Raw genomic sequence first — 16,709 nt, 5'->3', positions numbered from 1 at the left:
GCACCCATTCACTGCAGAGCATCCATTGATGAGACACTGATGCAGTGCTACATTTCTACAAACCTGATGAAGAAACAAACTCATCCTGATCTTGGGCGGCCTGATGTTCAGCACATTTTCCTTTTTTTGTGTGATCTCTTGCTTTAAGTAGGTTGGTTGGGCAGGTGGATGGGAGGAGTCTTGTCAGAAGTGTGTTTGAACGCAGGCTGTGTGTGACTGTGTTCAGGTGGATATTAAGAACCAGGGGAAGACGGCTCTGCAGGTGGCCGCTCATCAGGGGCACGTGGAGGTGGTGAAGGCTCTTCTTCAGGCCAACAGCAGCATCGAAGCTAAAGATGAGGACGGAGACGCTGCACTGCACTACACAGCCTTCGGGTGAGGGCCAGTGCTTATTCCTGCCCTCCAGAGCTGGTTATTAAGAAGAGGTCATGTGTGCGTTACCCAGTATTAGATGCAGGACGTTCTGTGCAACAGAAATGTTGTTCTGTGCTCGTCCTCAGTCAGCTGTATTAAACTCATTAAGATGAAGGCACACTCCAGAGACACTGTGTATGTTAACATGTGCAGATTACTTAAAGGATTAAATACAAGCGTCACCTCTGTTTCTCAGAAAGCACACCGTGCCACGGCTAGCTGTAGTCTGATTCATGTTTATACATCTAGAGCAAAACCAAGCCACAGTGGCGTTATCTAGCGCTGTTAGTCCACCTCTGCAAAAACATGACTGGTTGAATATCAGTCAGACTAAATCATGACATTTTTAAACTTCTAAAGTACACGTTAAGGCATTTATATTGCCGGTGGATTGATGTCTGTGGGCCCTAGTGGCTGACACAGTGATGGAGATCGTCTGGCCGGTACAGAGCAGCTGCACTTCACATTATCCCCAAGCAGAGATGATTTGGGGCATTTGATGGGATTTTGGCAGATCTTACTGATGTAGCTGCATTACTAGCTCCCCACACGAGTTTAGTTTAGATCCTCTAGCTGATTTAATGCTCTGAAGTGTGAATGACAAACATTTAACACTTAAAAAACCTTCAACTTTGTTTAGTTTCAGGAATAAGAAAGAAAGAAAAACAATCAATTAACAAAAAACAAACTCTTTATGAAAGCATGAGAATCCAGTATTTCACAATAAACAATTTGATTATTTTAAAGGGAGGTGATTCTCTTCTAGACCCACTATAAGCCGTAATTCAATTGTGTTGCTTTGCAGCCTGAAATTTTCACAACTCATTGATTTTATTTTTTAATTTTTTTCGGGACTTGGTCTCGATGTATACCCACTATAAGCCGTAATTGTACACTTGGTCTCGATGTATTTGTATTTGACTCATGCAGTGTGTTCCTCTAAATGATGTTCACTGTAATGTCTTTTCCGGCGTGTCTCTGAGATGTGGTTTGTGTGCAGGAATCAGGCAGAAATCACACGCTTGCTGCTCAGTAAAGGAGCCAGTGTGAACCTGCTGAATAACTCCATGTGTACGGCGCTGCACATCGCTGTCAATAAAGGCTTCACGGATGTGGTGAGAGTGCTGACGGAGCACACGGCAGACGTCAACCTGCAGGTGAGACAAAAGACACACACAGCCGGGCATCTGAGTGCTTTCAGAACTGGATCAGTGATCTGTTTGGAGTTTAAATGATGCAGGGGTTTTATTTGTTGTTTTTATGTGTTTGTTTGTTAAAGGGGGACTTGTGAAGTCAGTAGGAACTCAATTCGATTTGTATGCTAATCCTATTGTTTTTATGTTAATGTGGAAATGGTCCTAGTGGCATGTTGCTGCTGGTGCTTTTATTACTATATCTACAGCATTAATTATAACCTATAGGCAGAAACTTTCCATCTCAATTCATAGTCCGTTGATTCTGTTTCAGCTAAATCTTTGTCATTTACATTAATGACACTCTTTTCGAAAAACAAAATCATTAAAAATAATGTTTTTCTTTATTTCCATTAATAGTATATTAAATAATGCAATATCATCCTGTGCATGCTAAGCTCATAACTCATCTTAGTTCTTAAGGGCAGCATTATGTGTCTCCTGATCTGAAAACCTTCGGACTTGAATGGCTACTGCTTCAGCGCTGCTTAAATATTGTTTTTGCAAACAAATTCTGCTAAAATACAATTTTCGTTTTTTTTATTTTTTTTAATATTCTAAATATACAAAACGTGCAGAGCCAGCAAGCGTCCAGCATACACTGAAACACATTCAGTACAGAGACAAAAGTATAAAAGTTTCCATCTCTTCCAGATCCATCTCTGAGTTCATGTAAAGTGCACACAGCCAAGAAAAGAAAGATTTGACATTTTAGGACAGCATGATGGGCAAATGATGAGAGAGTTTTCATTTTAGGGCAGAGTGTCCCTTTAGAATTAGCCAAAACTAGATTTACCGGTGTGCACTAACATCATGTTTCTATGTGTTGTCAGGATTCGTATGGAGATACACCCTTACATGATGCCGTTGCTAAAGACTTCAGGAGCATCATTGAAATCCTGACTGTGGTGCCCAGCATCGATTTCACCCAGCAGAACAACCGCGGCTTCAACCTGCTGCACCACGCCGCTCTGAAGGGCAACAAACTGTGAGTATCCGGCCGTCCTCGTGGATTACACACCTCTCTGGAGCCTGAGCTAAATCACTGAAAACTAACCTTTCCCAAGAGTTACGTCTCGAAGCGTCTGTAAGTAGCTCGGCAGTGGCTGTGTTGAGCAGTGTTGGGTAATCAAGTTACGTAATCAGATTACTTTTTAAAAGCAACTACTAAAGTAATGCATTGCTTGAGTTACTTTTTCAAGTAAGCAGAGCAAGTTCCTATATATCCACTGACGCCTCTCCTGAGGTGCAGAGGTGTATTCAGTTCACTTCTGCTGTGAAAGGGCCTTTACAGTTACCAAAAATATAACTTTTGGGGTTTTTGTTATTAAAGACAAATAAGCAAGCCCAGCCCAGGTGACAAACAGTAACACAACAGTAACGTAATGCATAAATACCAAAAGTCATAAAAAGTTACTTTTTTTATGAAGTAACGCAGTATTGTAATACATTACTTTTAAAAGTAACTTTCCCCAACCCTGGTGTTAACATATAGATGACCTCAAGGCTAACATCAGCTGAAAGCTATAACACTTTGGTTAACTCATTATTTGACCTCACAAACCGAGCTTTGTATTTGATTCTCCACAATCCCAGCTGGATGAACTTGAAACGTATAGTGCAAGGCATCTTGAATGTGGCGTTTCCTGAGGGCTGTGGCAGTCAGATTCAGTGTATTTCCTGCTCTCCCCTTCCTGTAGAGATCCAGGACATGCTCTTCGGCTGCCCATCAGCTGCAGACGCGTGGTAAATACGTACGAGCTTGTACACATATCCTCTGGCGTCACGAGAACTGTGACCCAGATTCTTTGATAACAGTGACAGAGTTAAGAGCCAGAGGGACACCCGGCTGTCACACAGCGTCCCTCCCTCGGCCTCGCACGCTAAACATGATTTACACAAGTACTGCACTAGTAGTTCCTGGAACAACATCGCTATGAACCAGTCAGATTTAGGTTTCAGTTTAGGGTAAGAGTTAAAAACATTCTTATCAACTAGGGCTGTAAATATTTGGTTGGCAGATATTAATTAAGCTTGAATGTGTGATTTCTGCACCATCAGAGCGGGATTGATATGTGCATGAAACTTGACATTATTTCATCAGATCATGCAGCCCTCGTTTAAATTCCATAAGTGCTGAACATCAGTTGAACTCTAACCATCAACTAAACAGGCCTGACGTTAAGCTTTAGTTAGTTAGTTAGTTTTCAAGAATAACTCACGGCACAGACAGATCGTGACCAACACCAAGAAATGAACCTGTGTGCAGTGCAGTATGGGACGTGTTTTCTGAGGATGACGCACCTTACACAGCTGCCCGTGCTGACATCAGTCAGATTCTAACGAATGACGCACAGCCTTTGATGATATGGAAGATATGGAAGTCTTCAGTTCTTTGTGGTGAAACACATGCAGTTGTGAGTATTAACGGAGGGTGTGCTTCTTTTTCATTAAAGCCTTGTGGCAGTGATAGACGATCACGTCCTCTCAGGATCCAGACACTATATGAACACGTCTTGTTCTGACAGTTGTGGTATGTGGGTGTTGACAGCGCCAGCCGCGGGAATATTAGCATGACCCAGAGCGACCATTCGGCACCTGATGTTTACTCTCTACTCCCATGAGCCCTGTACTTGAACAGATCTTAGCATAAATCATTCCATTTCAATTCTGACAAATAAGAAATATTCATTTTCTGAGATGCTGACCAGAGACAAACAAGCTAAATCTATTCAAGGGACAAGTGCTTTTCGAATAGCTGAAGTCCAGGTTAAGATCTGCTATAATCCTGAAGAGAGACGTCCACTAATCAGAGGAGTTGTGTGACACGATGGAGATTGTGGCAGAATAACTCCGCACACTGTTGGCCCCCATGAAGCATTCAGACAATTTATTTAAATATTTTGCAGTAAATGTATACATATGTTTGTATGATTGTATTACATCATTTATGTTCAGTAGATTTGTAGTGTACTGTAGGTTCATCATCTGCAGTGCTGGTAATGTTGGGATGTCAGAGCTGCTCTTTACTGAAGTACTCTTCATTTGGTCAGCTTTTTATAATTTAGTCTTAGTCCTGTGTCAAATCTAACTTTTAGTTTTTATCATATTCAGTCATCTTGTCCTGTTAGATGTCTGAGAATTTTAGTCTTGTTTTAGTCAGTGGAAACTTACACATTCTCGTCATATTTTCGTCTTGATGTATAATAGTTAAAATGATTTTAAAAGATTATTCTGCTCAAATTTAATCACAATCATTGGCATTATTTTGCGCTCTAATAATAATAAAAATAACAACACATTGTGGCACAGCTTTATAATAATCATTACTTCTCTTTATCTGTGCTTATTTAGCACTTGTACAAAAAGAGCATCTCCTTTACAGTTTCTGCTGTGGACTTCAAACACTGTTGAGTAGCTGCAGTGTACACTGAATATCTGTTGGATTGTCATCATCTCATCATTTTTAGAACATATTATTGTCAGCATTGTTACAGAAACCATACATACATCCCTCCTTTTAACAAACACACAACTCAACACACAATTAGTATTTAGTTTCATTTGTTGGTTATATCTGAAAATCTGTTCTCATTTCATTTAGACAAGTCTACACACCTTTCTGTTATTTTAGTGTTTTCTATGCAGCTGTTCACAGAGACTGTTGCATGATTTGATTGATGGCCTTCTGGTTCTTAGATGCGGTGTGGACCAGACTTTAGACCAATAGACAAAAGTCTGGCTGCATTAGACCTGGTTAGGAATCGCCTGTAGTCTCTCAGTCTGTTAGTTTGATGTAAAAACATCAGAAGTCCCTTGTTTAGATTAGATGAGGTTAGATAAGTGTGTGTTGGATGGTCCTGCTGATGAGCTGTCAACAGTAAAACTTGTTATTCTGGTTACACACTAACACACACACCTTTATTTCCCAAACACAGTCACCTCCACATGTTCAGTATAATGGCCTACAGTCCTAGCTATATATCAGTTATTAAACTGATTAAGTCTCACCGAGTACACACTGACACATTTCAGATCACAAGGTGAGTGAGTCAGATGTTGATTTAACAAGTGCCTCGAGTGATCCAGTAAGAGAGCTGTCGTCTGTGAAAAGAGCCAGCGAGTCATAAGAGTCATTCATCTTTTGGACATTTAGTTCAACTCTAAAACACAATGTGTGACTCACAATACCTGTAGAACACCTGTCAACAACCAATACGGAAAATTCTTCACGGATCATTTGGACTTATTTTCATGGACTTTTCTTGAGTGTTATTTGAAACCACGAACTCCTGGCTGCATCATTTTACTTCTGCATTGACAAAATGTCACGGAAATCATTCCAGTGTGTTTTCATTTAAAAAATGGAAGCATTTCTCAATTCCCAGCCCTACTGAAATGAGTGTTATTGTCATGGCTGAGTGTGTGCGGGTGTGTTTTGTTAGGAATCAAGGTTAGTACTATGAGCAGATTGGTGACATAGCAGCCAATTAGATTGACTGACTCTCTCTCACACACACACACACACACACACACACACACACACACACACACACACACAGGTGTAATCTGCTGTAATGCAGAGCTGCTGAATCCTGTTTGACATCAGCTTAAACCAGCACACACACTTCAGAACACCGCTGATCACCCCACACACACTCGACCGGACCTCTCTGGAGCGCTGGAAGTGACTGCTCAGTCTTGCCATTCAGTGGGTCAGGTATTTCTCTATAATGACGCTACACTGACTGTTGTCTCTGACTCTTCTAGTTTCATGTCTCTCATGTGATCTCTCATGTGACAGCTTTTTTCTGAGAGTGTATGAAAACAGATATAAATGTCAACTGTGACTGAGCGAGTCCTAATGGCTCTGGAGTGCCATTTCTCACGTGGTGGGTATCATACGGGGCTGACCGTCCTCGTGTGTGTTTGTGTTCCTCCAGAGCCACAGAGATGATCTTGGCTCGAGCGCGACAGCTGGCTGACGTTAAGAAGGAAGATGGTTTCTCTGCTCTGCATCTGGCCGCTTTGAACAACCACCGGGATGTAGCTGAGATTCTCCTCAAAGAGGTGGGAGAGATTTAGATTGCAGTTTACTCTGCTTAAAACATGGGCAAAATACATGTACAGTAATACAACTACAGTGGAAGCCGAAGTGGAAAGTGTGCAGCAAATTACAGAACTGCACAGTTTTTGAAGAATAACATGTTCATCTGCAGTAGAACAGTAGTCTTACCTAAAGAGAACCGTTTAAACAACTTGAGAGTCATTGGTGTATTTAAGCTGAGAATAACGAAATATGTAAACACCCTTTTTATTAAAGAAACGTATTTTTGTGTTAATGCCACAAGTGTGTTTTCAGGCTTGTGAAGTCACTGTTCTGTGATGACCTGGGTCTTATCATAGCATGTGTTTAGTGTGTGTGATGCAGTGTTTGATGAACTGAGTGTGCTGCCATCTGGTGGCTTCATATGTGTTTATTACTTTGGGATGTTTTGTAGGTATTTAAAGCAGAGAATGGAAGTTTTGAACCATTTATAATACCGTTTTTTTTTTCTCTATTTCAGAATGTAGATGATAATTTAAACATGCGGTCAAACTGCAGTAACATAACTCGAATTCATTAGTCTGCACAATTAATTCTTGCTCATCAAAATATAAACAGAAGCCTTTAAATTAAGAATATTTAAGCTCAATTCAGTGTGTCCAACTTTTGATCGCCCTCTTTGGCTTTAAGGGTCGTTGTGACATCAACATCCGCAACAATCGCAATCAGACGCCGCTGCAGCTGGCCGTGACTCAGGGTCACGTGGCCCTAGTGGCCCTGCTGGTGACGGAGGGGGCAGACGTCAACGCTGAGGATGAGGATGGAGACACGGCCATGCACACGGCTCTCAGCCGCCAGCAGCTGGCCTCCGTCATGAGCAGCGGCGAGGGCGAAGGAGCGGCGCTCTACAGCAGGGTAAGAGCAGGAGAGTGGAGTTACAAATAAAGTTACAAATAAAACAAAATAACATTCACTGCATGGTTCCGTCCCGTCCTGCGTAGCCTTGAGTCACTGAGTGAGAGCAGATGGTAAACTAAGTCCGGTCAACAAAAGATCGACATATTTGTGACTTGGAAACAAATGGAAACTTGACTGGCTTGTGCTGCAGTTCTAAGGATGTTTTGCCTGCCAGGTCTTCAAGTATCTTTTCATGATTTTAGTCATTTCAAGTGTTTCCCCTGCATTGTAAAGATGAGTTGTGTTGATACTGAGTTCATCAGCAGCCCAAGTGTCTTATTATTCTCATGGACTGATTAAGTGTACCTGACTCAAAAGATGATGCACATGTGCTGTATTGTAGAATAATCAGTGGTGTATCCTTCCTTCTGCGCGTGTAGTTGTGTAGCTCAGGGCTGATGGGAAACACGGAGCTGAACGTAGGAGCTGCTATCGCTTGCTTCTTGGCACAGGAAGGGGCCGATATCAGTTACGCCAACCATAAAGGTAAAAGCCCACTGGACCTGGTTACAGACAGCAGCGTACAAACTCTCATCCGGAGCTTCGCAGAGAAGCACAGGTGTGTTGATCGTGCGCTCACTGATTGAGGGATCTGACCAGATGTGATGTAGACGTGTCATGTGTGTGTGTGTCTGTGTGTCCAGACTTCAGGCCGTCACGTGTGGCACGGGCACCAGCAGCAGCAGCAGCAGTCTCAGGAGGGTACACACTACGCCCAACACCATGACCAACCTGGCCATGCCCAGCGTGACGGGCCCCAGCGAGTGCCTGATCTGCTCCGAGCTCGCACTGCTGGTGCTGTTCTCTCCATGTCAACACAGCGTCGCCTGCGAGGGTGAGCTTCCTGTACAGTCCACACCTGATGTTGTTAGATGAAAATATAGGTTCACTCAGAGAGAAAAAAAAAAAAAAAAGCTGGCCACAAATTGTTGTTTTTACTCGCCGGTACAGTTGGTGTACAGAAACTCTGTCCTGTGTTGTATCTACTCAGAATGTGCTCACAGAATGAAGAAGTGTATCCGGTGCCAGGTGACAATAACAAAGAAAATCCGGCAAGGTAAGCATTTTTACATTTGAATTACGGTAATATTTGATGCTTTAAGATTTAAACGCTTTTTCATTTTGCTTCATTCTGAGAAGAAACGGTATTGTTGCGCCAATGGCCTGCTTTCCAAACGCTAAACACTTCAGAACAAAATAAAGTTAATAACAGTTAATGACGCCCTTTTTAAAATGAGCACGTAGTGTTACGCTCAGCATACGCTCAGCTCTTAATTAATCTGATTTGGTGACGTTCTGCTTGAATCACCAAGCTTTCAGCAGGCCTCTATGGGCCGTTGTGTTCTCTCTGGTCGTAGCTGTACTTTAGTGTCCCGTGAACGTTTACTCTCAAACTTTGCTCTTTCGCTTCAGTAAAAATGAAAGGAACTAAACACTGTTATGACACAGCTACCAGTAATTAAAAATGAAAGGACCTGTGTTCCCGTTCTCTGTTTCGTTGCTGTTATTACTATTTTAGTTCTAGTTCTCTCTTTGGCTAATCCCTGCTCTTACATTTTGTTGAATTGCGGTACGTTTTGCTTGGAATTGAAGATCTGTGTTTCTTGAAAGCAGACCAGACGGAGGTGGAGTGCAGCCCCAGCTCAGAGAACTCGGAGCAGCACAACCTGCTGGAGCAGCTGCAGTCGCGCTACAGACAGATGGAGGAGCGCATCACCTGCCCCATCTGCATCGACAACCACATCAAGCTGGTGTTCCAGTGCGGACACGCCTCCTGCATCGACTGCAGCGCCGCGCTCAAGACCTGCCCCATCTGCCGGCAGACCATCCGCGAGAGGATCCAGCTGTTCGTCTGATCCGCGGGGCTCTGAAGGGAAGACGCTCGGCTGTTTGTGCTTCATCGTCTGTCCTGTCCTGAGCGTCATCATTTAGCCGTGCAGCAGGACCGGAGGATGGGATAGATGGCCAACCAATGACTGCCTTTGGTTTTGCTTGTCTGCGTGTGCATCGCGTTGAACATCAGCAGGGCTTTCAGCGATTTAGGACCTGGTTTTGGATCGGTCGGACATCTGCTCGGAGCCCGGCTGAACATCTGCAGCTACAGTATTACCGAGAGAAGAGGAGTCTGTCAGACACCAGAGGAGCTAGATTATAATGAAGCCTAACACAAATGTGACCGAAATCAAAGCACCACAAAAAACCCGTCACCACCTCCACAATATACAACAAAAAAAAACAAAAGAAATAAATCATTTTAAAAAAAATTGTGCAGAATTTTATTTTGTGACATGTTCCCCTTCAATGCTCAAAATATTAAGTGTGTGTGCATCATGGTAGTACAGTATTGGTTTTACTCTAGCTTTAATTTATGCCAATAGAAACGTTTTTACAGTATTTTTACAGTGAATATAATGCACTTAAAAACCGGCGTCATGTAAAATGTAATTTGTTCTTTTGGTTCATGTGATTTTGGGGTGAAATATGACCCGGTTTCCATGAGATCCCACCAAACACGGTGATCCAGGGCTTGCTGCTGCTTCGATTAACTCTTCAAACGCTAACTTCATTCTGAGCTGAGTCTGATGTCCATTCAAGAGCAGCCGCGTCCCAGAGCCACTCACAGATCTACAACTTACACGAGCTTTCCGCAAGCAAGAGATATACATAATGCATGCTGGTGAGTGTATTATCTACGTCATATATTGTGTCACGAATACCATTTGTAGTGTTATGAGTACCCATAGTGTGATAACGGCTCTGTGTCTGTGCGAGGGTCCGACGGAAAGACCCTTAATAGCATAACAGTAGATTGATTTGTGTCAGCATTGGTGCTGAACGCTTCCTAATCCTAGGAGTTCTTTAGTTTTCTCAGGTTCATGCAAGTCTGTAACCCACTGTAAACTTTACAAACTTTACAAATCGTGCAACCGTATCCACTGGCATTGCATGACGTTATATAACGTGTTTATTAGCCTCATATATCCCACAGTAATGCTTGGCCTAACTGTATTCTGGGATTGAACATCACTTGTTTTAACAGTGAAGATGAGTTGGGAACTCTTCAAGGTTGTAGGTGATTGGACGACCTCTAGAATTGTCAAAAACGACTTCAAGAAAGGACTTCATCACTGCTGTCAGTATTCTCTCACCCCGTGCCATTCAATACCCGTGTCAGTTTAGTTAGTTTTTTTGTGGAACACACAGAAGAGTCAGCACATACTGTAACTCTTTTCCATAAAAAAAGAGCCATCATCCAAATTGTGCAGGATACTTAAAAATGCTTAACGCTTAATAATAATAATGAATGACAGCAGGAGTCTGAGTCTGGCATGAGGGTGAGGAAATAAGAGAACTGTCATTTTTCAGGTAACTATTTCTGTGATGGTGATTGTATTTCACCTGCTATTAGGATGTAAGAAATGTGTTAGCGTGGCAGTTTGGTCAGAAAGCGTATTTTACCATCGTTAGTTACAATATTTCAAAGGCCTGAAGTACTTCAGCACCAGTTCATATTCCCTCCTAGAGTCTAATTGTCCATGAAGTGTTTCTGTTCCGGAAGGGCTTTGCTGTGTGCATTTATGGAGTCTATTCTGTTTTATTGTACGTGTCATTCTGTGATGGGCTTTTTTATAGCTCCCTCTTTTGGGATAGCCAACACAAACGTGGATTTGAATGTCTTGCTGTACGCCAGCCGCTGCAAAGGTTTGCAGTTCGTGGGAAATGCGATGGCGGTATTAGTGCCAAATTTTGTCAGCGTGTGTAGGAGCGCACACATGCGTACGAGAGCATGGTGTCTGTGTGAAGCCTATGTGATGTATTGATTTAACTTATCGGCCCTCGTCACAGGGCTGGATGTTTTCTAATTTCTTTTGCTTTTTCAATTAAGAGAACAGTGGTTTAATGTGAAAGTCATCCGTGACATCTTAGAATAGAAGGACAGTGTGTCGTCTAGTTTAATTAAGCTATTAATTCTGCTAACAACTGTCCGGAAGCCATCAGTTCTACTCAGTCTTACTGTTAATTCACTGCACTTGCTGTTTCGTACATTATTCCTGTTTAACATACACAGTATCCTGAAGTTTGTGATATGATGTATATGGCAAAAGATCTTGTGAACGTCATTCATCATTCATTCTGAGGTTCCCGCTGGCTTTAGGATCAGAACTGGCTCCATTTCTCCAGTAGCTTCAGAGTTAACTTGACTTTAGTCACAGAATTCTTTTGTTGCTGTTATTTGATGTAGAATATCTAGAGTTCATCTAGAACTGTTCATTTGTTTTGACAGTTTTAATAATATTGTTTGTGCTGTACATAATCATAATTCAAAAGTAATAAAAAAGTTGTCAGCGGGCAAGGTCAAAAACTTAATGAACCACAGAAATGGTTTGTTGAGTTTTACTTCAAGGAAATCTTTTACAACATGTTTATACAGTTCATTATGTGCAGTTCTGATGTTGGCCTTACTGTCCATTTCCCATATTTATTTTGTTGTTGTTTTTTTGTTTTCAAGTTTTACTCTGTAAAAAATATTTTGCAGTAAATATTGAACTGTTTTATAAGCATATATTTATGGTTTCATTTCTTGAGTGCTTGTAGTGGTGGGATCCAAGGATTTTACCAATGAATAAAACTGACAATGAATTTTGTTTCAATATTGATATGAAAGTGAGGTATTGAGGTGATGTGGTTAGTCATTTAGAGAAATGTTCAGTGTTTTATAGTGTACAGACTGGACTGATTACGAGTGTCTTTATATGTCACTAAAGACTTCAAGATACAATGACAGTGTGCAGAATGTGTGCACAGCCGTGCCATAATAGATCATATTATCTGTCCTGGTTTTTTTTTTTTTTCCTAAAATGAGTTCTTCAGTTATGCTCATGGAGGGTCACTGGACTACTAGAATATTACACGCTGGTGTGTTCAAACAGGGTTAAATTATAATTAGTCATTTAATTAAAACATTAGTCAGTAAATACATGTATGACTAATATCTTTTTAAATTTTTTGTGCAGTATACATATTTATAATTAATCCCCCCCCCCATACTAATGAAGTGGCTTCTGGATGTAAGGACATTCTGTCATTCCTCACAGATCCCTCAGTTCAGAGTTACGACAGTGTAATGGACTATTTCACCAAGCTGGTTTCAGCGACTAGAGCCCTGCATTTCCGCCCAGGCCTCGGGCCTGTTTTAGGCTTCTCCTTATTTTCATATTTTAGGCATCAATCAAATAGTGATGTAAAAAATTAAAATTGGCGCGCTGGTGGAATCAACACAAGACTGTGCAACCCTGCGAGTGACTCGACGGTGTTTATTGTCCCCCAGCAGCAGCATGTATGGTGCGTGCCGTCGGCGCAGATGAACAGTTCTCTGTTCAAATACACACAATAAGCTCAAGCTTGCCGCAGAGCATTGGCCAAAAGTAATTACCATAAATGTGACGGGGAAATAGTAAGAAGATATTTGAATTATTTACTAATAAACTAGTGTTTTCTGAGTCTGTGTCACAAGGATGAAGTTGCTGATCCGGACTCGTCGTCTCCTCATTAGACGCGCCTTTAGAGAGAAGTGCATCTTTACAGATTATGATTATAATGAAAGAGTTTTTGTTTTCGATTCGTTTTATTTCATTAAGTAATCATTTAAAGCTTTCTATAGTTATATTTATCATGTCTGTGAGGCATGTTTTCACTGAGTTTCGGTTCATTTTTGTACTAAAGACGAGACGGCAGAAAGCGCATCGTTTTCTTTATTTTATAAAACGTTTTGTTGATATTGCAAGTGCACACAAATAAAAGACCCTTTGCAGTTACGAATGATGTATTACTCTTACCTTTATGTTCAAAAATGACGGCGTATCTACTGAAAAAAAACAGGCAAGTGATCACGCTGGCAATAAATCCAATGTCCTGAAGCGTCTCCGCACAATTATTGGATATAGCACAACCGTCTTATCTGGGTCTAACGTTTAAACATTGTTCCATGCTTGAACTGTTTTATATACTATAGATTTTATTTTAGGCAAGTCTGATGATTTGAGAAGGCTAAAAATATCAAACATAGGCTCACTGTCTGCCACTAACTGCTTGGTGCTAGATTACTTTAAAAAAAACTAAAACTTATATTTAATAAACAAAAAATGCTCCAAACATTTTTCTAAATGAACTTAACAGGCTCGGGCCAGTAATTCTTAAAACCCGTCCAAAACTCCATCACCGGCTACCGCCCTGATAATCTCGAGCTAAGTCCCAACAAACACTCCATCACGCTCAAGAAGGTGGATTGAATCCGCCCTGGTGGAGCAGGTGAGGATGTTTATTGCTTTGGTAACTTACTTTACAACAATCCTTACAAAATAGATCCATATTTCCATCCAAACTTACTACAATACACTGCTTATTCAATCTAACAAATTTCAAAACCAAACTGTACAAAACATATCTGGGGGGGACCGCTCACGGTGACCTGCGGGAAACTGGGGGTAAGACATTGCAAGACAAGGAAACTGGAAGGATGAGGAGTCAGACTGAGAGCAAAGTGGATGTAAAAAAAAAAAAAAAATGGTTCCCAGAACGCTGCCGCTCGGGGGCACCACCGGCTAAAAAGTCCTCCGCGGTATGGCGGTGGCACTGGACGGCCCTCGGTGACGACACGAAACTCCTGCCGCCGCCCGAACTAACCTTTACGGCTCCTTTAGGCAAACGGGTGCAGGGTGAATACCCCATTCCCTGCTGTCCCATCTGGCGGATGGCTTCCTCCGGCCAAAACGGCGGCGACTCCTCCGCTCCCTCCACCACGGCAGCCGCAATCCACATCACGGGCGGCCGGCAGCGAGTTCCAATCCCCAGCAAAATGTCACTCAGCCCTGCCTGGTCCACGAGCCAGACTGCTACGCCTGCTCGATGGCACCGTCGTTTTGGGATCTTATATTTTAAACAAGGTGTGTGTGTGTGTGTATATATACTGTGTGTGTATGTGTATACACACTACCGTTCAAAAGTTTGGGATCTTAAACTTAAAAACACTGGGATCTTATATTTAAAAATAATACAAAAACAGCGCTGGCAGCCATTATCATTTCGACTTCCGCGCACAAATTTTGCACAGAATAAACAGTTGGTTTTTTTTTCACTGTCGTCGCTTTTTTGTATCAAATAAATCCGTGGAGCCTTGATGAGTGGAGAAGAGACTTCTTTATAAAACATTAGGGCACTTTTAACTATTGGACAAGTTGGTCAAGTAATGTAGCCACCATCAGATGTGTTTATCATTCCATACTACATACACACACACACACACACACAGTTCACACAAACACACACACACACACACATACATACTGTTTATATGAACGGAATCTTAACTGGGTTGGTTTTGTCAACTACTCTGAAACCCAGAGTTTGTTCTACTGGCTTCACAGCGTGGGCAAAGCTCAAAATTGAGAACGGTCCTCCCTGTGAATCGCACCCGTGGTGTAGGAGATGGGCCTAAATACACACATGGTCTCATATTCAGGTAATCAGATGCCTGTCTTTCATCACTGGACGACTCAAAGGGAAGCTCTTCAGTATGCATAACAAAGTAGTGCCTCCTAATGGCACACAGCAGAACTGTCGTAGAACAATCTGTCACATATTTTTTAACAAGTAGTTGGCTAGAATACAAGATACTGACAAAACTTGTAGTCTTGTACTGCACTACTGTCTACATCTGCACTACACCGTCTTCTATTGTTTGTATGCTGAGCGTATGATCATTTCTATCCCCTGCCCTTCACACAAATCTTTTTGCATTTCTATATATTAATTAAAACATTATTTAGTGTGTTTATTAATCTTTTTTCCTTCCGAGGACCTTTGACTGCACCACAGTGTAGCTGTTTTTAGGTTCTACTATCCCTGTGGGGACATTTAAACCCCACAACCTGTGCACACACACACCTGCAGAAACTTACTGTACCAACTGAATACATTCCCTTCTTCCTCACTCAAAAAACATCTGAAACAACTAAAGTAGAGCAATACGTTTTTATTAACTTTAGCTCTTGTTTAAATCCTTTGTTTACAACACTGTTGTATTTATTGTCTGTTAATTACAATTTTTGCCTATTGTCAGTTTTATGTCTGGTCTTTGATTTCAATTTCATTTGATCCTTTTCTGTTTTCAGTGAATTTTGAGCAGATGTTATGTGCATATTTTTAGACAAACAGGCTTCAGCTTTTTATCCGTTTATGTGTTTTTTTGTTTGTATTTGTAGAATCTGGTAATATACAATAATACAAAAATAGGTCTAATGATTTGTTTACATTTTGCAGAACAGACAGAAGAAGATCCTTCAATGTGTATTTGGTTCGTTATGTTCAGATGTTCGGTATCTTAGCGGTCATGTGAGGAGTTTTCACTCTTCTCTGTGTCAGAGGTTATTTATACATATATAATACATACTTTAAAATATAATTTATTTTAGTGATGCAAATCAGAATTTTCATCAGCTGTTACTCCAGTTTTCATGATCCTTCAAAAAATTATTCTAATATAATGATTTATTACCAGTGCTGGAAACAGTTTTGCTGCTTAATATTTTTTGGAACATGTGACATTTTGTTTAGGATTCTTTGATGATATAGAAAACTAAAGAGAACATCACTGATAGTAAATCAACATATTGGAATGATTTCTGAAGGATTATGTGACACTGAAGACTGGAGTAAAGGCTGATGAAATACACTCACCCACACACACACACACACACTACATACATTTTATCTATATATCTAAATAAAAATAGACTATAGATATTCAGTATATGACCCAAATTAACTAGTAACTAATTACTTGAGTAGTTTTTTTTTTATCCGATACTTTTTTACTCTTACTCAAGTAACTATTCAGACTAGTACTTTTACTTGAGTAAATATTTCTATAATTACTTTTACTTTTACTTGAGTACAGTTTTTGGGTACTCTACCCACCTCTGGAAAGGACCCACGTCTGTAAGATCAGGACGTCCAGACTGTAAAATCTGGTGAATGTGGACGGCGAGGCCCAGCCAGCCGTCGCACAAATTCCTGCAATGGACACACCACTAGACCAA

The 16,709-nt window shown here is 41.2% G+C and overlaps 1 protein-coding gene across 1 annotated transcript in view; it reads left to right on the top strand.

Annotated features, from left to right (window-relative positions):
* The window catches only part of LOC109052355 (E3 ubiquitin-protein ligase MIB2-like), a 32,808-nt gene extending 23,008 nt beyond the window's left edge, over positions 1–9,800 (top strand). The window contains exons 12-20 of the mRNA XM_042761463.1: positions 227–375; positions 1,415–1,571; positions 2,441–2,595; positions 6,551–6,677; positions 7,345–7,569; positions 7,992–8,170; positions 8,256–8,446; positions 8,603–8,668; positions 9,226–9,800. Coding sequence (XP_042617397.1) covers positions 227–375; positions 1,415–1,571; positions 2,441–2,595; positions 6,551–6,677; positions 7,345–7,569; positions 7,992–8,170; positions 8,256–8,446; positions 8,603–8,668; positions 9,226–9,467 — 1,491 coding nt within the window. The 3' untranslated portion in view covers positions 9,468–9,800. The remainder of the gene's footprint in view (positions 1–226; positions 376–1,414; positions 1,572–2,440; positions 2,596–6,550; positions 6,678–7,344; positions 7,570–7,991; positions 8,171–8,255; positions 8,447–8,602; positions 8,669–9,225) is intronic.
* Positions 9,801–16,709: the final 6,909 nt, after the last annotated feature.

The sequence above is a fragment of the Cyprinus carpio genome, chromosome A8 (genome assembly GCF_018340385.1).
Source record: "Cyprinus carpio isolate SPL01 chromosome A8, ASM1834038v1, whole genome shotgun sequence".
NCBI classification, from domain to species: domain Eukaryota; kingdom Metazoa; phylum Chordata; class Actinopteri; order Cypriniformes; family Cyprinidae; genus Cyprinus; species Cyprinus carpio.
The sequence above is the reverse complement of the archived record's forward strand: the minus strand, read 5'-3'. Positions and strand labels throughout refer to the sequence as shown.